At 40.3% G+C, this 23,865-nt stretch overlaps 1 protein-coding gene across 5 annotated transcripts in view; it reads right to left on the bottom strand.

Moving 5' to 3' along the window:
- Positions 1 to 23,865, bottom strand: part of LOC117831100 (retinoic acid receptor RXR-alpha-A-like) — a 245,489-nt gene that overhangs the window by 134,176 nt on the left and 87,448 nt on the right. For 3 of the 5 annotated variants that reach the window (XM_034709605.1, XM_034709606.1, XM_034709607.1), the window contains exon 1: positions 11,960 to 12,255. In XM_034709605.1, the coding sequence (XP_034565496.1) occupies positions 11,960 to 11,987 (28 nt within the window). In that variant the 5' untranslated portion in view covers positions 11,988 to 12,255. Of the gene's footprint in view, positions 1 to 11,959; positions 15,137 to 16,670; positions 16,843 to 18,884; positions 18,940 to 23,865 lie in introns of those variants that run through there. The other 2 variants (XR_004634910.1, XR_004634911.1) reach the window with 2 other exon arrangements.

Genomic DNA, 23,865 nt, shown 5'->3' with positions numbered 1-23,865 from the left:
AAAACCAGACGGCTGCAGCAAGGTGTCTAAGCATAGGTGACAAAGCCCTGCAGACTTCTGTACAGGCTGTCTATACATATGCGCATGTCTGTGTTTGTGCTTATGTGTGTACATGAGTACAGGTGTGTGTGTGTCTTGAGGCTGAGGGGCCACAGTCTAGGCGGATGTAAGAACATACTAGACCTGCAGGCGTCAACAAACAGTTAATCAGTCTTTCTGCAGGCAGAGGAAAAACCCACTGAGAACCACGTTATCTCACACACTATCTGCTTTCTATAGTCTCTTGCATGCATGGTAATTTGTGTAAATAATGCGAAAGTCACAACTTCTTAAGAACCTATGCATATATGCTGTGCACTTCCACTTCTGAGATGAGGTGCGTAGATCTGCTGTAGTGCACATCTCATTAGTCTTACAGACTGTTTGGTAAATCTGTAATGGATCTTCTGTTTATCATAATTGCAGTCACAGCCTGTAATCCCACAGACGGGTTTAAAGGGTCAACAGGCCAAAGTTCAACAGGGGTCCTGTCATTTCATGGCGAGAAATACATGAAAATAAAGGAAAAGTTTGTAATGCACAGAGTGGAGGGTGTTTGGAAATCTACATTGAAACTTTGTCTGATAACTCCTACTGTCCTTAGTTCCCCTGCAAGGCTAAACCATAGACGGTATAAATAATGGACGTAGTATCTGTGACGTCACCCATATGTTTCTGAAGCACTGTTTGAGCCCAATCGTCAGCAGAAGCCATATTGCTGCTGTCGAGCAATTGTGACGTAAAGAAGCGAGCTTTGAGTCAAATAACCAACAGCTACTGTATTTCTGCCTGTCAATCAAGTCAGCTGTGCCTCTCATTGGAAGACTCGTAATCTCAATATCTTTGAAATTACCACGTTATGAAACAATTTACCCCCCCTACAGTGTGTGCCAACAGAGAAATTAGCTATTCAGACTACACTCGTTTTTTGTACCAGGCTGTAAACATGTTTATTTCTGCTGTATGTGGTTTCCAGTGCTTCCGGAGCCAGCCTCAAGCGGATCCTCGATGAACTGCAGTTTTTAGCACTTCCGTATTGGACTCATATTTTTAGACCGGAGGTTGCCGTTTGGGCTAAACAAAAAGAGAGGCGAGCTAAGCACTGAGCACTATGACAGGAACTTTCATGATAAATGAGGAAAATACTTCAAGTCTCTGAGAAGATCAAGAAAACTTGGAAAAAAACCTAAACATACATTGACACCGGATGTGCATCGAACAGGAAGCTTAAAACTGCTACATGTTCCAAGTCCTTATTTAAAGAGCACTGGAGTTACAGTATCAGTATAATTATCAGAGTTATATTTTTCTGCAGCTATAATTTTTACGAATGGCAAACCTTTTATGTGAGGTTAATGGATACATACACTGAAATAACTGGCATGTTAGCCAGTTTGCTCTTAACTAGTCTGTATATAAATTACATTGTGCAGCATGAAGTACTGTGCATTATATACCAAACCTCCCCACTGCTTTGATTGGTCCCTGCGGTGAAACGCCACAAGACTCATACTCAGTGTGAAGCCATTTTGCCTTGACTTTAAGATAAAAACCATATAAAAGTAATTCACAAAGCATCTTAGCCAGAGCTCCTAAGGTAAAGAACTGTTTAAGGCGGGGGGGGGGGGGGGGGGGGGGGGGGGGCTTAAGCGGAGCTTTGGAGTTTCTTAAGAGGGAGAGAAAATAGCTGCAGGAAGTCAACGAAGGAGGAGAGTTTCACGAATGATGAATCAGACTCACTCTGGATAACAACAGATTCATTACCCTCAATAAATCAACAGTACCACGCTTCAGTATGGAGCTATGGTATCATTTTACAGCATACTTTTCATTTCTCCAGGTGTAAACATCCTTGTCATGCATACATTTGTCAAGCTCACAGATGAGATGAATAAAACATAGGATTGTCAAAAGAGTCAGGGAGTTTACATTATGTTCACCTGGAGGCAGTAACAGACAAAAACAGTCAGATTCATGAGTCCAAAAAGGCAATATTTAGCTTGACATCAGTGTTATAAACAGGTACTAGGGATGGGCATTTCAAACCAAAATACTCTTCGATAATCATTCGCATCCCCCCTCACTCTTTGATTTTTAATAAGTGAACGAATATTCGAATATTCAAAAATCATTGCACATCCCTAACAGGTACCTCTAAACACACAAAGTACTGAGTCAGCGGTTATTAACAGCCTTCGTGTTCTGTGCCCATCAGCCTCTGTGTTTAGTCTCATCTTAACCACTGTTCTTCATTGTTCTAAAGCCTCTCTGTGTGTAAAACACACGCATGTGTCCTCTTAGGAAGAAATAACTGAAATTGACCTGTGAATAGGAATTGGACTCAAATCTGGCAGAATGACGCCGGCTTACTGGGGTCAGCTTTTATTTTCATGCCAGAGCAAACTTCTGCCTAACAGAGGGGAAAAAATGGGGGATATCCATAGCAGGTTAACGGTGTGTCTTGGCAACCAGCTTTGTTTTTATAAAACTCCTTTCTGCCAGGAGTAAAAGAACATCTGAGATTTTCTTAGCATGCTGATATAAAAACTTTAATAAGCAGAGCCATCATTCTTTGTAAAGCAAAAGGCAGAGGGATCTGCTTGGTTTGTTTCAAAGTTGTACATTTTCTGATGAAGTCATAACATCTGGCAATAGAAGATCTTTGTCTGCAAGATCTAATAATAGAATTGATCTCAAATATAAACAGTAAGAGTTGCAGAACTTAGACATAATAAGACTCACTGACCATATTGGATGAACATGGTTATTTTTTATATGCTGTTGTTCCACAAAATAACAACAGATTTCTTCTCTCTCAAACTTCCCCTGCCTGAGTGACATCCATTGAGCTTTTTTAATTGAATACAAGCACAGTGTAAGTGAAGAGCACAATAATGAAGAAGTTATTCTCGATGTAGATCGAAATGAAAACAATCAGAGAGGAGAGGATGCAAGAGTGGAGCTAAAACGATGATATCTGTACTGCTCCTCGTTGGGGAGCCAGGTTATGCAGTGACAGTGCATATATTGAGATTACGAGTTTTCCATTACCAGAGGCACAGCTGACTTGATTGACAGGAGGGAACACTGTAGCTGTTGGCGAGGAAGCCCAAAGCATGGCTCTTTACCTCACACTAGCCCGACAGCAGTTAGGTTGACTTCAGCATTTCCAATATGGCACTCGTCAAAGATAGGCTTCAGAAACAGATGAGTGACGTCATGTATACAATGTTCATTATTTATACAGTCCATGCTTATTATGCAGAGTTCCTTTTAACCTTGAAGTTGTAGAGGTTTAACGATTATGAAGCACTGAAGATACTCCAAGAATCTAAAACACGATCAGAGCTGGTGATGTACTGCAGTCGTACAACTATCTCTAACCTCTCCATGCGGAAATGAGCCAGAACTTTAAATAACTACTGAAGTGCTATGCAATATTTTAATCTGAGTTTTATATTCAGAACTTTTTTGGAACCATACTTCCACTGTTTAGTGCAAATTTTCAGATTTTTCTTATTTTTATTTTATTGACTATTTTAACTTTGTTGGATGTCAAAGAATATTTGAAATTATACTGAAATTAGAAAGAAACCTAGTTAGGATATGTATGAAGATGCAAAAATAAGACAACACCAGAGTAGGTGTGAATCATTTCTACAGCTCACTTCTGAGGTTAAATCATGGGCACTAAAAGTGTTTTCAATTTACCCCATGAGTCAAATATGTATATCAGAGCTACTTGATCCAAGGCAAGATGCAAATTTGTCAGTGGGCAGGTGTAACTGTCACATAACCTTGCTTTTAAAAACCGTTGCCTTGTGCTCACACCCAAACACCCACCCCTGCACACACAGAACATAACCAAGGTGTTTTGCATGCTGTGGGATTTCCGTGGCCCGGCAGTGTGTGGAAGCCCCACCCACCTGGCATCTGGCAAGGTGACAGACAAACATAACAGCAATGGCAGCAGCACTGGCGGGGCATGAGGGGGAGGGGGAGGAGAGGGGTGTAAGGCACACAGGGACGCCTCCCCTCGCTCCCTGTGACCTCAAAATGAAACTGTGATGGAGCAGTGAGAGACACCGTCTTAATTACCTTGCTCTGTTTCTGCTCCGGCGGCGTGTGTTTACATGTACATACACACACACTTGCGCTCCCTTTTCAGTGAATGTGTGTGTGTGCAGAGAAGACAGAGAGTGCTGTGTATACACCTGAATATACAGTTTTATAAAAACAACTTCACAGTTAGAGTCTACAATTTGATTCTTTTGTTTCTCTGTGGAGTGCTGAAAGATCAAACACCATCCCAGCTTTTTGATCCTATTATACTGTGATAGTATCGCAGCCAGTGTAACAGATACATATCATTAAATGCAAAGCAATGATCCACTGTGGTCTTCTGTTAAATCTAGTATCCAGATGCAGAAAATAAAATTCTATCCACACTCACCGCATTGTTTCGAAACGACTCGCCTAAATCACATAGATCAACATTTTCTTTTATATATTTGTGGTTCTCGTTGGGGCCAATTAAAATTACTGTGGGAAAAAATGTGGGCATAAGAAAAATATAATGACATGAAGGAGAATAACATATCTTGGATTCACTGGATTCGCCATCCCTCTCCAGCGAATACCCATCAAAGCCAATGTGCTCATAACTTAATTACTAACACATCATAACTGCCAAACAGCAGAGATATTTCCATGTATTACCGTGATCACAAAAAAACAGCTGACAGTTGTTTTTATTATTAAGAACATGCCAACTTGAGGATTGCGGAGGAGTGTATGGATGGTTAGCCTCTGACAGATTTTTTCTTCTGTTCTTTGAAGGGTTTGAAAATCACAATGTAACCAAAATACGCTCGCCTCTCAATTCGGCAGCTCTCCACGGCGTCTATTGCAGCATCGCTCCTCTTCCTCGCAACACACAGCAGAGAGTTCTGGCTGGAGTAGGGCAAACCGACCTTCCTCTCGGCACGCATTATGAGTGCGATCTGGTCGAATCCCCACAGAGACTATGTTTCCACTTCAAAAGAGTGGCTGTACGCACACTGAATACTGCCAGCCCACAGAAAAGCCATACAGACACTCGAAGGACCTGCAATAAACCATGAGACTAATAGAGCTCTGATGATTCCAGCTCTGAGGAGGTGAAGTCTTCACAGCAACGACCGAGTTTCTACAAATCCAAACTGGTTATAGCTTTTACAGTGTGAGGACTTCCTGCTTTGAGACCAGCAGTTTTCATTTTTCATTATTTGATCCACATTTCTGATTTTGTTTTTCAACAATGTACCTTAACTATACCCTGACCGGTGTTATATACTTTAGGTGGAATGAAAAAATCTATCAAACAAAACGCACCACAGCACTGCACAGTGAGAGTCTGATTTATTTAACAGCAACCTTGTAGCTGAAAAATGCTTGATGACTTAATACTGGCTTCATGCAACTTTCAAATAACTTTCTCTCTGCAATAAAAGAACAAAGCCTGAGGTTTCATGGTTTAAATGAGCACTGAAATGCACTTCTTCTTTTATTTAAGATATTGAGGATTCTTTGAGTTAATTTCCCTTCTTTTGGTATGCTTTTAGCCCCACCGTGACTAATAACACCGTGAAATATAAAATCTGATGTACGTTATTGAGATTTCTTTTTGTTCATAAATTATTTTTTTTTTTAGGCATTATGCATGGGTGGTACCTATAAAAGAGAGAATTGCAAATAATCTAATTTAACCCCTGCAGTGACTCAGAGGAATACCTCATAGTAGGGATAATAATAATAATAATAATAATAATAATAATAATAATAATAATAATAATAATAATAATAATAATAATAATAATAATAACCTTTATTTATATAGCACTTTTCTAAACAGAGTTGCAAAGTGCTTCACAGAAAGTAAACAATAATAATAATAAATACAACCCCAACCTTTTTTATACACATTTACACACATATGTACACACATGCACATGGGATGGGACATGATTTACCAATATTCAAATATTCGTTCACTTTGTAAAAATCGAAGAGTTACTGCGAAGATTTCCTCATTTTAAAGTACAATTTTTCATCGATTTCACCGGAGCCTGGTTGTAATACAGTATTTCCGCCAGACGGTGGCTTAAGAGCATCTTAAAGCTGTTTGCTAACCGCGTCAAGTAATGCTAACTGCATTAAACAGCAAAAGAAGAAGAAAACATTTGGGACAGTCACAGCGATTTTCTCCGTTTCTGAATCTCCAGAGACTGAGCATGGCTGTAAAATGTAAACACTCCGCATTACAGAAACACCGACATAAAGATTGAGACAGACGCTGTCAGTGCTTGCTACTAGCAGCATCGCATCCTGCTGCTGCTGGTTAACGCAGCTGTAACACAAAGGGGCCGTTAAAGGGACAGAGGTGTGTGTGTGTGTGTCAGGGAGGGGGGGTTATATGAATAATCGCTGAATAGATGCCAATGATTATCGGATATTATTTTGGCTTAAAATGCACATCCATACCTCATAGACTTTAGAACAGGGAACACAGTTATGAACAACACTTGTACTACACCACAGACACACCACCAAACCCAAATCTAGACATACAGAATGAAAAACGGCAGGAAGAAAGGAAAAAATAGAGTGATAAAAGAAAGAAAGAAAGAAAGAAAGAAAGAAAGACAAGCTACTGTCTGTAAACACTTTAAACAACAGACTGAACGCCAAAGGCAAATTCCTGAAGTGATCGAGCATATGAGGAGCAAAGGTCAAGGTGTGAGGTGCAGAGTTCAGTGCGGCCGTTATCAATAAAGGACCTCCTGCGAGCGAGCGACTCTTTACACAAATAATTAACAAGCCTTTGAGTCATTCTAGGATTTGTGCATCGGAAAACCTTCCAGCAGTTTTTCAGATTCAGACTATGTTTAGAACATAAACAAGTGTGGGCTGCTGAGGCGAGAGCATGACAGGCTAAAATATGCGCGGTTTTATCTGGAGCCAACATTCAATGTTCATTCTGATGAGCAGAGATATTCCATGAAGAGAAAAACACTGGTCTACACTTCCTGGCTGTGATATAAAAACACACTGTTGCTGTGTTCAGAACTTCTGCATTAATCTCTTTTTTTTTTCTTTGGTGCAGTTTGGTTTGGATGTTGGCAGGGGTGATGGGTGATGGGTGATGGGTGGGAAAGTGGAGGGTGGGCACATGCAAGGCAGCCAAATTTTCTTTGATTTGCTTGAGTTAAAAGCCTCATGGGTGAGATTGAGGGAGGGGGAAAAAGAGAAAGGAGAGGGAGAGAGAGAGAGAGAGCTGTCACTTTAAGCCATTAAGTCTTGCTATAAAACTCCTCCAATAAAAATGACAGCTGCAGCCCCTTTTCTCAAAAGGGGAGCAAAAGCATCACATCAGGAACACAAAACTGGACGGCCGTAAAAAGACAAACTTGGCCAAATGCTTTTGGCGGTGTAACTTGGCCAGCCCACTCCACACACACACACACACACACACACAATCACACACACACACACACAATCACACACACAGACACACAATCACACACACACACACACACACACATGCATACACACACACCCCTCCCCGCAGACACATACCTTCTCCCTGTATTACCTTTGTTCCTGAGTTACTGCCAGAAAAGGAATGTCTGTCTCTCTCTCTCCCACACACACACACACACACACACACATACATTCACACAACAGCATGTATCTCACTTTCTCATCAAAGACCATGAACTTCATTGATTTTAGGAGTGTGTGAGAGAGTGCGTGCTGAGGGGAACCTTATGTTCCCCCCGTGCGGAACACAATACAAAGTTTGGATGAGCCAGACTCGGGGAGGAAAAAAACACGGTTCTCAACAGGTGGTGAATCGGGGCTCTGGAGCGAGCGATCAGGGGTTTTCAATAGTCTTCAATTAAGTGTAATTTACCTAAAGGGGATGTTCTGTTTTATAGCCATTGGTGGAACATTCAGCACATAAAAATGTTATAAAAACAGATGATTCTGTGCAGGCAAGTCTAATCCGCTCAACATTTGTTGAAAGTTATTCTGTTTGTGCCAGGTAATTTTTTAATTACAAAAGTTAACTCGTTATTTCTTTTAAGTATATACTGTATGTAGGCCTACATGTATATTTATTTATTTATTTTATTTATTTATTAACAGAACTTAGTTTTGTTTTAAAACAGCATTCCATATTAATTAATGCAACTCAAATCTTCAAAAAGCCAAATATCATTAAAAAAGGTTTACAAATTATTCACCTCTCATATTTAAATTGCTCTGTGTGTAGTTTATCATGCTGTGGATGCTCATCAAAACCTTGTGCAATTTTTGTCCGTGCACTAACATACCTTACTTTCGATTCTTAAGAAGGAAGTGTAGAATTGTGAGTATCTATTTCTTAAATTTACTGTTTTTATTTCATATTCACCTTATCATTATTACTTCATTTTAATTATTATTATTATTATTATTATTATTACTATTATTATTATTATTTTATTTTCATTGTATATTCACCATATCAATATTATTATCAGTGTCATTATTATTATTTATTTATTTATCTTAAGTAAGCACATTATTGTACTCACATGTCCCATGTTGTAAGGTGCTGGAACAAACAAATTTCACTATCTATCTATCTATCTATCTATCTATCTATCTATCTATCTATCTATCTATCTATCTATCTATCTATCTATCTATCTATCTATCTATCTAATAAATCAATGCTATACCTTACACACTGAGTCAAGTTGTTAATTTAAAAAGTTAAAATGTTTCTCAGAGGGCTTTACCGTAGGACTAAAAAAAAAATACACACAGGGTTAGACATAAGTGACGACAATAACAAAAACATACTTTTTGGCCATGTTCAAGTTTGATCCCAAGACCATGAGCCCTTGCTCACACATGATTACAGTACCACAATTAATAGGGGGTTAAGAAACATTGAGAGCATAATCATATGTAACATGATTTTAAAAGAAAAAAAATGCATCCCAGCTGTGATAAAGTGTGTTACATTTCTTTCTCTTTGTTGTTTGTCTGTAAGCCAAAACCTGGCCCACCAAAGCGGACGCAGGCCATAAGATTTAGAGGCTCGGATGCCCATGCTGCAAGCACTTCTACATACTGTATTAGGATCAATCCCTGTACAAAAATTCCCAATCCTCAGACCCTGATCTGGATAAGAAAACACTCAATAATGCTATTAAATCAGACAAGTGTAACAGTGAGCAAGCAACAAATGATTAACCAGCATGACTGAGGTGCTGACATTTTAGCCATCAACTAAATAGAAAATCAATACAGATCAACTGAGTGACATGAGACGAGCTCCGGCACTGTTCACAAACTCTTCCTCTCCCTTCACAGTCCCATTCTTTAGTTCACTGGCAGACTGTCATGATCAGCCTCATATTACTGTGACAAAAGGACACATTCTCCTCTCAATGTCATCCTTTCAGTCTTCGTAGCTTAATGTCAGATAAGGAGGGGGCTGATAGTGGGATCAGACAGCAGATCAGCATACAGTGCCACGAATATGGTGCCAAAGGGGGATGTCGTCATCACAGCCAACAAGCGATCTATAATTGCGAAATGTACGGGCTGTCATTTCAAACAGTTGCATGTCAGAATTTCTAATGCAGCACGACAGATAATTACACTGAGTAAGCGGCTAATCGATACGTTCAAGGACTTCGCAGATAGCGGTGTCCTTGAAGTGGCCAATTAACAATCAGCACTCAAGTGGACCTTTGATGGAAAGTTTAAATATAAATGGCGATTTCAGGAGCAACAGATTAGGAATATAGGCGATGAAAAGAGCTGCTGATACAGCATGTGGTGTGGATGGGAGGGAAAGATGAGATCCAACACTGCTGGAAGAGTGTTCCCCCTCCTTAAAACTATTAAGCCTCACACCAGCCACAGAGGCTTTCAGATAAGACTTTACTGTCCGCTTTCAAGTCTCTGTATAGGCTACTCTGGTGTACATTCAAGCAGACTGAAACTTGAATCACTTTCAACATGGACACACAATACACTGCACCTGTAATAACAGCCTGTCAGTGTGTGTGTAACACTGTCGGTTTTGGAGTATTTCTGGGAAGCCACATAAAGGGTGTTGTGGCGACAGTGTCAGCGAGCAGGGCCTGTAACAGAAGAAAGCTGTCCGGTGCCTCAGAAGTCCCAGTGAATCTCCTCGGTGCAACCAGGCGGCTGATGATACGTGTCGAGGTGTAACACGACGCCCTCATGAAAGAGCAACAGACACAATAAGGGGGCTCGCCTACAGCTCTCTGCTGTATCTGTGCTACAGGGGACAAGGGTCCGCTCTGTTCACTTTGACAAACTCACTGTAGCATTCAGCATGCATGATTTACAGCGCGGTGTGCTGGTCTGTGAAATAGAGTGTTTGAACTGCAAACTTAAAGGAGACCTCTGCAAGAAGTTGACACACACCTAGATTGATGGTTTCAAAATAAGATCATTTAACATCCAAATTATGTTTGACTATTTTTCTGAAAAGTCTAACATGTCCTAAAATCATGCTTGCTTTGTTAATTTGTACTTTAAAATTAGAACTTTAATTTCTGGAAAAATAAAGTATAGAATTAGGATGAAAATTGACAGTCCTTCTAAATAAAACCTGCACAAACTTCCAAATCAATACCTCGAACTACATGTGCACACCTCTACATTTTAAAGAACCGAATCTTTGATTCTAGGCTAAGAAATAACAACAATGCATGCAACCCAGCACTTGTCTCACCTCTGTCCCTTATGTTAAGTTGGCAATTCCTACACTTGAGCATAGTTTTAAGAGGCAAGCTCTGATAGAACATGTCCTATTTAACTCTCTAAAATGATGTTTGCTTTGTTTATTTGTACTTTTCAATTGGATCTTACTTTCTGGGAAAAATAAAACCTGCACAAATCAATACCTCTAACTAAAGGTGCATCATTCCCTGTTTCCTGTATAGATTGCATGCATAATTACTTGCAAACTACCAAGTCCTTGGTCCGAGACTTATAAATAACTGTGCATGCAGACCCTATACTTGTGTCACCTCCATGCTAAGTCTGCACTCAGTATAGTGTCTTATTAAAAGTCAAGTAAGCACAGCCAAGTTGAAATCACAACTTTGTACTGCTAAGGTTCATTTTCAAACCACCAGCTACAGATTCAAAGTCAAACGGAAGTCAATGTAGCCCCAAGTTAAACCAGGTCACGTGAAAAACTAGAGACTTCTGTAGCCTATATTTCTTTAAATTTCCATCCAAAATGCAGCCTGACGTCTCGACAGCACACCTTGAACGCATCAGTGTGAACATTACAGACAGCAGACGCTATTAAATAATGAGAGCGCTCCTTCTTGTTAAATATGCATCCGTCTGTGTTTTTAGACTCATTAACGCGCAACACAAACGCTTAAAAACAGAAGTTTCACCTCTGTGTGCACTCTCCCACACGGAGCAAACGTCAATCCGAACAAAGTTTACTGCAAACTTACAAGTACGTTTATAGTAGAAGCGCACGTAAGCTCTGCGCACACCGTATCCCAAGCGAGATGTCAGTCCGGGAGACATGTCACCAACTCAATTAGCAGCATTGGATACGCAACACACTCAGAACACATCTGTTTGTGAACATGTGACAGAAAAAAAACAACAGGTCAAAGTTGTCAAAATGAAAGAAGACGACGTCCACAGCTAGAAATATGTTGATGCATTTGGCAACTTGCAAGTCGCTCCATGCGCTGTCAAAAGAGAAAAGGGGGCAGAAAAAGCGCAGGAGACGTTTCAGACAAAATCCAAACGAGTCCTATCAAAACGCTCACATGTATTACAGAGCAAAGCTTTGTCACTAAACAAACAAACTTACCCAATGACAAGAATGGTTTGGTTTCCATGTCTGCCTGGTGGGTTAGCTCATGCCAGCTGAGACGACCGCGCTTGGGAGTTTTTTCGCAGGCGGCTGCCCGAGCAGACCAGACCAGACCCGGGTGCTCCTGCTGCTCCAGGAGTCCTCTCGGCAAGTACACGGCTCGAAACGGTATAAAGTGACAGGTCGATGCGCGATAGTTTCGAAAGATAACCTTATGTATCAACCTAATGTTTGCTCACTCAGCTGCTGCGCTCACACTCCTCTCCTCTCCCTCTCGTGCTCGCTGTACAACAACTCCAACTACTGGATCTGCACTGCAAAAGGGACCTGCGCAGGGGGTACTCCCACCAACGTCTGCCGAGCTGCAGCGACACCACACAGACAAACAGGAGCCTTATCGTGAACTTTGAAATTAACAACACAGAAGTAAGAACAAAACATACAGTCCATTTCATCCTACGCATTCAATATGTAGGTTAGAGATTTCCTCCAGACTGATAGTTTCCAACTCACGTGGAGCTCTTTCAGCTGAGCAGCAGCTACTTTTTCTTTTCACTGCTTATCTCCTGTTATTTTAACCTGGTCACATCTGTTGAACTAGGGCTCTTGGCTCAGGAGATAGATGTTTCTACTGCATTAACAATTAGCTTATCTCCCTCTCTGGAAGCTTCCACAATATAACAGAAATAGGATAAACACTTACAAAACAAAGCAAGGATTTTAAAGCATTTCATTTTGGCTGAATCTGGAAGAATGGATAGTAGATCTAATATGTTATTTTAGTGTTTAAGAAAATACACCGAAATCCATCCCCTGAATGTTTTGTAGCTATAAACAGATATCGATCTAGGCTCTTAAGAGATTTTTTCAAGGCATCAAAGGAGAAAACATACTGCATTAGTCTTTCCCATGCCACAGACAAGAACAATAAATCAAAGTTTCTAAACACTTCAACAATTCAAGATATTTTCCTAACTTACAAGAGGATTAGAAATTAAACTGGCTGCCATAACCCATTCGACAATACAATGTACACACATACAACGCGGTGAAATGGTGTAGAACAAAATAAACAACGTCCAATCCAAGAAAAATTGTGAAAGCTGAAATTGTTGTATGTATATTCCCAGAGCTTCCCACTCTCCATCTGTTAATGCTTACTAATTTTATTCTGTGATCTGCAAATATGGCAAAAAAAAAAGAAGCTATTAATTGAATGCAGATGTATTAAAGTTTGAGGCAGAATCATACATGGCCCCCTTCGGCAAGCTGTACAGTGAGAAGCAGCACAAATAATTTGCATAACAGAGCGATGCTAGATCCTGATCTTGGTCATTGTTCTTGCTTCTGTATCTGCTCTGGTCATGACACTTCCCACTTAATTCAAGCCATATCCATCTTGTGTGCACCTCCTTCCCCTTCAACACTCAGTCCTGGGTGAGGAGGCTTGTTTCAGGAGAGTTAAAAATGTCCCAGCTTTAGCCCGGATTGATGGATAGAAGCACAGATGCAGGCTTTACACCCCCTATACTGTAAAAATCCCTTATGCAGTGCATATAGAAGCTACGTAGGGTATGCATATGCTTCCTGCAGCCATCCTCCAGGCTCCTGCAATGAGCCTGCACCTATTAAGCACTTGAAGGTGTTCAGCACGTTTGTACTGAGGCGAGATACATAATTAATGCAATGCATGGCACATCAAAGATCAAAGGCAGTTGTAAAGAAAAAAAAAGAGAGAGAGGGAGAGGAAAGTTAAGTCTGACTGGGCACTGATTCAAGGTGTGTGCAGGAGAATGTGTGTGCGTTTTGTGTGTGTGATGTTGTTGAGGGAGGGAAAAAGGAGCCCTGTGGATGGCTGATTGTTCCACACAAGGCAAGTGCTTTTGTGCGAACATCGCCTTCATCTATCTTCTGAGCAAACAATGATCAATCATCAGACGGTGTCATGTTAGCACGACGATGTTAAGTGACTTAATTGGGCGGGTAAATGTTCATCACAGAGGGAGGGAGGGGAGGAGGAAGGGAGGGAAAGGCTACGATTGGACATCCTATTTGTGCTCAGTTCTTGTGGCTGTTTTGCCTCAGGCCTCTGTAATAGAAGACAGACACAACACTGTCCTTTTAAACACCTCCATCATGGCGGGTTCTCTCATCTGCTCCCTTAAACGAGCTATTTAATCCTCAACTTGGGCCATGATTAATAGCACTCTGACCCCTCACCTCCATCCATATGAATCCTCCGGCGGCTGTTTTGGCTCCCCTCGTTGCCTCACACTCTTGCACGCAGAGGTCTCTAGTCTATACTTAACTCTTAATTGCAATATCTCTCGGCCCAGTTCTTTCTCTTCTTCTCTCTCGCCCAGTTTAACTCCACTTTAAGCAATGTGTTTGGGCCTCAGGGGATGAGAGACCACCATCATGATACACTCTACTATGGTTGCTTTGACAGCCAACCTCCTCCTCTTTCTCCCTCTCTTAAATTGGGTGATAAATGAGACAAGGGCCTTTTGGTCTCCTTTGTACCTTTACCATTCACAACAAGCTCATCCGTAAAAGCCATTATGGCCTCTTTCAGTGGCAATGACAATGGTTTCCATCATGAGGAATGCAGAAAATATTACAGGAATAGATAACACAACAAATAAATGTTTTTTGTTTTTAATTTTAATCAAGATAGTGTTGTAAATTTGTGAAAAATAATTTATTTTGTTGACCTTATTAAACAGATATTTGAGCAGCTTCACACTCATATGTAACTACTATACAGTGACTGTTTTTGGCTTAAAAGGCAAAGTAAACAACAACAATTTCCTGAACAATGCTGGAATATATTCTAATATAACATAGTCAGCCAACCTGACATTGAGCCCTCAGAAACAGGCTTCAAACAAGTATTCTAAGTGATTGCTGATTCGGTTACATTTATAGGAAATGTCTTACATTTCTCACTTGTCGTCTTTCTCTTTGATTTCTCTGAAATGTGCACATGACTGAGGGCCGAGGAAAAAGGTGAGCTGAGAGGAAAACAAAAGCATGTGAGATCATTAGGGCGTTTGCTGAGGTGTTCAGCATTGTCCACCCTGAGGGAAGGTCTTGATCGTCACAGCCACGGGTTCACATTCCTTAACCCCGAGGTCAGGGCTTTGTCTGAGGATAGCACTGAGGCAACTTCCCCTGCGGAAATCAACAAGAGTTGACACAGTGAAGGCTGAAGACGGACACAGTGGCAGGAAGAGGGAGCATGCACACACAGGAGCACATGCACGGTGATAAACACGGCTGTTTTGTCCTGAAAACCTTGAAAACTGTGAAAGCACCATGCTTTACATTCTTGGTGACCACTTTTCAATACATGCTGAACCATTAGCACATCGTTTATCTTATATTATATTCTGTGTAAACCATTTTACTTGATGGAGACAGCACTCATTCCTTTTAAACAGAAGGGAATCATTTTTAAAGTGAATTTTCACAATAAAATAATTCTTACTTCTAAGTATTGTTGCTTGCAAGTTACTTGCAGAGAACAATGATGATCAAATTGTTATTTTTTTTAACTGTTTATTTTTATTTTTCACAGCTTAACAAAATGTCTACATTACTTACCAACTATATAATGAAGAGAAAAAAAAGGAAAAAGAAAATAAAGAAAAAGCATTGACCATAATAATAATAATAATAATAATAATAACAATGCAAACACAATAGTTAAAATAAAGATTTAAAAAAGCCTAATGACGCATTTTCAGCAGGGGTCAGGACCATACACTATGCTCTATGCGGAGTAGGGATCGGCATTTTAAGCCAAAATACTATTTGATAATCATTAGCATCTATTGGGCAATTATTTGATTTTTACAAAGTCAGCAAATATTTGAATATTCGATTTTCATTAATCTGTTTCATTGTGTAGACCTTCTCTAGTCTCTGTTTCCACTGAGCAGTTATTGGTGGCTTTGCGTCCTTCCAGTTAATAGTAATCTTTTTTTGGCAATCAACAAAAGTATCCGCATCATGTACCTCTGATCTCTGTCATATATATAGAGAAGGTTTTAGAGAAGTTAATTATCCAATTAAGAAGAAGGAAAAGAAAATTCTAAAAGTTGTTGATTTAAACATGCAACCAACAGTATGGTGCACTGAGGCACGATGTTAGAAGCCATGTTTCAGACGCCGTCTCTCCTCAGCGCTCCTTCTACATTCTTAGAAGTCAGAATAAAAAAAATGAATCTATTAAACAAAGCTATCAGAGTCTCTTCCTGGTCTCCTGTGACGTCCCTATGAAGCTTATTTCACCTCATAGGCACAGCGCCACTCTGCTGCACACTGTTTTCACAGACAGAGTTCATTTCATCGAAGGTGATAAGAGCTTTGTGGATATCTGCCCATCAAATCTAACTGATGGATGGCATGAATCCAGGCGCAGGGCCAAGAAATGGCAGTTTAAAAAAAAGGCACAGTATTTTCCTAAATGATCAGAGCCCATTCCGCTCAGGGCTGTTATCAATATTGAACATTACATCAGCTGTATCACTGACTCGCCATGCTGGGTTTTGAACGCTGCCACGGGCAGATGAGACTCCCCCAATGGGGGTTTGTGAAGCTCAGGCATGCATCATTCTTTAATATGATATTAAAGTGAAATTGGCTACATTTAGACAGACACAGCGATAAATCTCATCAGTACTTGGCAGAAGCTGGTTTTATCGCAGAGGGGTAGAATCACCGTCCCTGCAGAGCATCAGTGTCTTAGCTACGATTGAGTCCAGCATTATTGCATGATGATTGAGCTGCTGTGCCGCATCAGCCGACAGATTGAGAGGGTGACTTATGGCGGTGTAAAGGGTTGAAGGTGTTGTCAAACATCCTTTTTGTCTGGTCTGGAGCAGAAAAAGGACAGACGATATGAGTTCACTTTGAAAGGATGGAGATAAAAATTAAATCCAGATGAAGATTTTTAAGTTAGATCTGTTTTAGATTGATTGTATTCATGGAAAGATCAAAATCAGTGTCAAGAGACTGTTATAAACCTAAATTCTAACTATGGAAAGTTTTACCTTCACTGTCCTTTTCCCACCCTGATTTATTGAAACACATGACCTATTTAAACCCAACTTGTCCTCATGTGTACTTAAAGAATAGACAGACTGAGAATCTAGGTGTCTGATCACTGTCTTTTATTATGAAATTCCTGCAGCACCATTACATGTAATCTGTCGCTCCACTGACTTCAGTTTAAGTAGGTCTACAGCACGTTACATAAGATCTGTCTCATCCAAAGCCCCCATTCACACAGCTATCTAGGTCTCTGTCTGGAATGACAGTAAAACTTCTGTTTCCCTGTTCCGTGCTGAATTTTATACATCTCTGTTCAGACACTTGTCACTGAGGCGTGCTGGAAAACCACCAGTAAAGGTGTTAACCATTAACAGCTAAAGGTTCACTTCATCAACGTGTTTAGATTTTACAGACAGCATGTTTTGCCTTGCATATCTCAGCTCCTTTGGGTTGCATTGTTGCAGCTCATGCTTCCTAATCCTCTGCGTTCTGTACTCGGTGTTGTGTAATTGGTGCATACATTGTAAAGAGTTCATAGTACTGGATAAGAAATTGCCAGCAAATGAGAAATCAAATGTTTTTTTCTGAAAGTGTAACTCGTTTTGTTTTTTGACATTATGCTACATTTACATGGACCACTAATAATTGGAATACAGCTTGAGAAGGATAAAAATGCTTCATGTAAATGCCTCAGTCTGGAGAGAATAACCCACTCAGAAATAAGTCTCATTTCCACTGAGAGGGGCGGTATGCTGTTTGTTACTGTGATCAATATTCATGTGAACATTCAATGCGATTGTTTCCTTCTAGTCAGGTTAAGGTTATTCTTACTGCAAACGTCTGCCTCGAGTGATGTGACGAGTTTTCCCTTTTGTTATTGCATGGATGAATAGAGATAATGTGGTAGTTAACAAAGCTGGTCTAAAGGCGGGAACACTGTAGCTGTTGGCTAGGAGGCTCAAAGCCTGCCTCTTTACCTGGTTACCTGAAGTTAGGTTGAGTTCAACATATCCAATATGGCGACAATTTGCTTCAAAACAACGCTTCAGAAACAGATGGGTGACGTCACAGATACACCTTCCATTTTTATACAGTTTATGCATTATTATTCGAATCATCATTATTTGAATCATTGCTTTAACTTTATTTATTTATGTTTATCTATTTATTTCTTGTATTCCTCTGATCTTGTTAACACTACCTTATTTTTAACTTTTTTTTCCACTATTACTTATTTTATTCATTTTACTGTATTGATTTTATTTGATTTTTAAGTATTTTTTTATAATCATGCCTTTTATAATTTTACCATTGCTGTTGTTTTCTGTCTCTTTGTTATTCTGTGAAGCACTTGGGGCTGCATTTTTTTGTATGAAAGGTGCTATATAAATAAAGTTGAGTTGAGTTAAGTATGGAAACAACTGCACGTCTCAAAATGTTTTTTATTCAGAACAAACACGTGACGAGTGTAAAGCGTCTTAATCTGATCTCGTTATTAAGCAGCCATGAATCTCTAATTAGAATGATTCCAATCAGATTAAATACAAAATCAGGCATGTTATCACATCTATTTTCGTCTCAGTTCTATTGTCACATTCTCTGTGTTTAAAAGATTTCCACCTGAAGAACGACAGCATGACATTATAAAAGTATGTTAATCTACAGTATATAGCCCATTTCATAAACAAAAGTCACAAACAGCTTATAAAGAAAAAGAAATATAATAAAATCAAACAAATATGGCAGAACTACAGTACTGTGGTGCAGGATCGACAGGAACATGTGTAAGAGTTTGAGAAAAACAGACCAGGACACATCAAATAATCAAATTATAGTGCATTAAAGTTGTGGGATAATTACATACCTGTGTGAATAACAGCTTCAAAGCTTAAGCATGATCTTGGAGGAGTTACCGTTGGCTGCCATGTGAAGATGGTGAATAGGTTAAAATGAGTAAATAACATGTCACAGTCATTTTGCTTTTTGTACTGTTTGTCTTCCTCCATCATAGCATTAGCTGTGCAAATGTGTAATTACAGTAACTGTATTAAAATTTGGCAACATCATATATATATATATATGATAACAATTGAAGATTTTTAACAAACCTCATAGAAACAGGACATACATGTATATATTGGTCAAAAGATGTGTCCTAAGTGACTTCCTTTCCAGTGGGCTCAGTACTGCTGGGAGAGAGTGCGACACTGTTGGACTTCAGCTGGGTAAACATTCCCCACCGAGGCCAGAGATCTTGTGTACACACAGGGCCCAGCGCACGTTCAGCGAGGGGGCCTCTTAGCCGGCACAAGGATGGATGGTCCAACCAGGCCAGAGTCCATGTAGGCACAGCAGTCAGAATATGACAAGAGACCACCCCATCTGCTGAAACCATTACGCTCTTATGAACCAACGTGGGTCAGTCTTCGGATGTACTGCTTCTACACCTCTTGTCTCTTTTTAAACATATATTATAGCACAGATTCACGCACAAGCCTGCTGTTTGTTATGTGATCTTCAGACCGCCTGTGAAGGAAATAGACTCATTGGTGCTTAAAGGGCCAGAGGGAGTCTATTCACTGAGAAGAAGAGTGAAGGGGGGGAACTGGGAAAGAAAACGCCAACTGGGGACTTGCCTTTCATGTGAGGGTAAGAAGCTGTCAACATGTACATCAACAGCTCCTACATTTAAGAAATAAGACAAGCAGCAAGGAAAGAAAAGTAGGGAAAGCACCCACAATGGCTTCTCCCTAAAGACAGACACAGATAAACGATTGTGTCAGCACCTTCAAGGACGCTGAGCTTGTAGGCATTCCAAAGGAGGCCTCAGAGAACAACCTTCATCAACATCTGTGATGAACTTTATCATCTTTTAGTCAACTTTACATCAGCTCAGAACATCTCATCAATAAAGAGTAATGACTACTTACACACTCACACCTGTCTCTGACATGTGAAGGAAATGTGACCATCCTGGATGACATTGTGGACAATAGCACACGCATATACTAGATAGAATGTGTTAACATCAAGCAGCAACCTCCGGCCTCCGAGAATTGAAGCCAATGCTGAAGTGGGAAAAACTTTCTGGAGTGTCTGCTTGAGGCTGGCTCCGGAAGTACCGGAAACAACATACACACAAATTCAAAAAGACGATCTTTGCAGCAGAAATAAACATGTTTACAGCCTGGTACAAAAAATCGGGATCGGCACACTCTGTTCGGGCAATTTCACGGCAATTTCGAAGATATTAAGATTATTAGTTTTGACTTGATTGACAAGGCAGAACACTGTAGCTGTTGGCTTGGAGGCTCAAAGCCCGCCTCGACAGCAGTTAGGTTGAGTTCATTATTTCTAATAGGGCATCCGACCGACGATTGGCTTCAAAACAGCGCTTCAGAAACAGATGGGTGACATCACGGACACTACCTCCATTTTTTATACAGTCTTTGGTTTTCATCATATTGCACCATCAAGTGAGCCCTGATAAAATGCGCCTTTTTGTCACATGATGGAGAGCAAACTAGTATGAAATCAGAAGAGCTGACCAGAGAAGATGAAGAGAATGCTGAGCTATTACTTTTGTAGGCCGGCTAACGTGATGGAAAATGAAACTCCTGAAGTTGGTGATGGCAATGGTGATGTGTTGAATGTGGTTGCACCAGCGGCAGAGAAGAAGGCTCCCAGTTTTCGGAGTGAGAGTGGCTTTGAATGGCTCCCCTGTGAATATGGCACAATGCACTGCATCCACTGTAAAGCCTGAGGGATGGAGGTTGTAGAATGTGTTTGCCTTGGAATCCATGAAGTTTAAGTGCATGTGGAAGAACAAAACTGTTAAATCTGTCATTATTGTCATCATGTGTGGGGTTAAGATTTTAAAAATGTCAGTGTGGGCCAAGCTGAACCAAAAACTTTGAACTAATCCTTGTAGAGAGTCACCACTATTTTCTCTCTCTCTCTCTCTCTCTCTCTCTCTCTCTCTCTCTCTCTCTCTCTCTCTCTCTCTCAATTTTCAATTTTTTTTTTTTCAATTCAAAGGGCTTTATTAGCATGGAAAACATACGTAATCATTGCTAAAGCTTAAAAAGAAATAAAACACAAAATGACAAACAATTACAGAATAATAAGATTAAATGTTAAACTAACAGAGCTGTATAGAAGAAAGAAAATATATGAATAATAATGATAATAAAAATAAAAATAACAATAATAATACTAACAACAACAAAAAATAATAATTACAACAGTAGTACTAATAACAACAATAATAATAATAATAATAATAATAATAATAATTTCATGTATTTCTCTCTCTCTCTCTCTCTCTCTCTCTCTCTCTCTCTCTCTCTCTCTCTCTCTCTCTCTCTCTCTCTCTCTCTCTCTCTCTCTCTCTCTCTCTCTCTCTCTCTCTCTCTTTCTCTCTCTCTCTCTAACAAGAGTCTGGTTCTGCTTGGGGTTTCGGCCTGTTAAAGGAAATTTGTCCTTGCCGCTGTAACTTGCTAAATGCTGCAAAGTGCTCTGCTCATGGTGGATTAAGATGAGATCAGACTTAGTCCCGACTGTAAAATGGGACTGGATCCTATTCTATCTTTCTGTTGGGGCTTTGTTGATAATGTAACATAGAGTATGGTCTAGACCTGCTCTGTTTGTAAAGCATCTTGGGATAATGTTTGTTGGGATTTGGCCCTGTATAAATAAAGTTTGATTGATTGTTTGATTGTTAGGTATTATTTGGGAACCATGGCGTACATGAGGTATGATTGGGATGCTGCTCTTGATCCAGGTATAGGGAAATCAACTGTGTTAAGAATTTGGAAACTGTGTGTGCTTCCTGGTTGCACTTTTTACCAGGTAACTGTTGATAATTGTTTTTTTTAATCAAAGATTTCTGATAGCATTCGTTTGCCTTGAAGTCCTAACTCACTTATCAAACTGAAGATCTTTGACGTTTTAAAGTTTCAAAAGTCAAGCAGGGAAAAAAAAACGAGTTCCCAAATTTCTTGTATGCCAAGAACAGCTCTATCTTGTCAGCAGACTACTAAGAGAGCCAAACCCTCCTTCACACATTATCTGCCTGTGAACTGTGAGCATAGGGCCGCTGGATGTGTCTGTGTATGTGGGTGTGTCTGTGTGTGTGTCTAATCCACACTCTCACTGTGATTTACAGCTCCTCTCACACTCTCCCCTTCTGTCTGCTGGTCAACTGCCACGGTGAAGGCGGCTACAATGGCTGGCTACGAAGCATCATAAATCTGGACACTTCCTACCACTGTCTCCGACTTCAAGGGGAAGCCTGTCCTGTTGCAAACATGATTAACCCTCTTCCTCTGCGTCCACGAGCTCCTGTGCACACCCTCCAACCTCAGGTCCTCCCTCCCCCAACATGAGGCCATGCTGCAGGAGAAAAAAAACACAGCCTTCGAGACAAAGAATCTTTACCACTCCTCTGTACACAGAAAATAAATAACCAAGACACACCTATCAAGACTGTAAGGAAAAAAAAACTTTCAAATGGTGTAAGTAAACAAAACAGTTCATCCTAGCAATATGATAAGCATGAAGGCTAACGCTTTTTTCTTGAAGTTTCTATGAAAGTGTCTCTCTTCTCCCAATGACAAAGTCAGAAAAAAGTTTTCAAAAGGCTTTCAAACCACAAAAGACTCATTCAAGATGAGTGAAGCGATAGTCCCAGCATGCCAATTTGCAGCTTAGTAAGGAAGTTTGCTCGGTGCTGGGAGGTTTAGAGACGGAATAAAGACGTGTTGTCATTGAGCTGCCCGAATGCATCTATGAAATTTCAGATGAAAAAGAGAGGGGGAGGGGAGCGGGGAGGGTGGGGGGGTGCTGTCAGCGGAGAAGGGGGTCCTTCAGTGAACTGTGGCAGCAGACTAGAACATGAGCCGTCAGCTGGAGTCCCGGCCTGTTGTCTGCCGCCACTGCTGCTGCTGCTGCTACTGCCCACAAGAAACACACACACTTGAAACACACAAACACACGCTCATTATCATCCACATGCTCACAAAATGACACACGATGATGCATATCAATACATCCAAACTCCTTCTCACACACAAAGAAAGAGAGATGAAGGCGAAGAGCATGGACATTCAACATTCAGGCGCGTGCACACACATGCATGGGAAGACAAAAGCCTGCACGCACACACACACACACACACACACACACACACTCATTATTCACAGAGAAACACACACAGATGCTTGATCTCCTGCCTGTCAGTCAGACTTTTATTCTGGGTTCCAGCTGAGGACACTGATGTAACATTTTTTGAAAACTTTATAAGATAAATCAAGACGAGCCAGTCGAAATTCTTTAACTGTTGAAGAAGCAGAAAAAGATTCTGACATCTCATGCTCAATGCTAAACTATCCTGAGAGTTGTAAGAGAAATGATTCTATTACGTTGTTGTAACGTGACTGATATCCACAAGAATTAAATGGTCGATTACACACAACTACTAAACATTTGAATCAGTGGACTCGTGCATTGATAGCCTATAATAAGTGCTCCTATATATCCTCTGTGTCACTACCAATGTATAAAGCTGACAAAATCAGGAGTGCTGAACAAACATGTAACTAGAGCGGAGTGTCCTTGGCATGTTTTCTTGATAATAGTAAAGTGAAGGCTTTAAAGCAGACATTGTTGAAAAGTGAGGAGAAGTACAGTGAAATGAGGACGACACCATAAAGATTAGCTGATGTCTGCAACCCTGTACTTTGTTTCCATCGCTGCGGCATGTCTGTTATTGAAATGCCTCACAACAGAAAGTAAAGTCTGACATTGTAAATGCTGTCATTGTGACCTTAAGACTGCAATATGAA

The sequence above is a fragment of the Notolabrus celidotus genome, chromosome 19, assembly GCF_009762535.1.
Source record: "Notolabrus celidotus isolate fNotCel1 chromosome 19, fNotCel1.pri, whole genome shotgun sequence".
Taxonomy (NCBI): Eukaryota; Metazoa; Chordata; class Actinopteri; order Labriformes; family Labridae; genus Notolabrus; species Notolabrus celidotus.
Note: the sequence above shows the minus strand (reverse complement) of the source record. Positions and strands in the feature narration are given on the sequence as shown.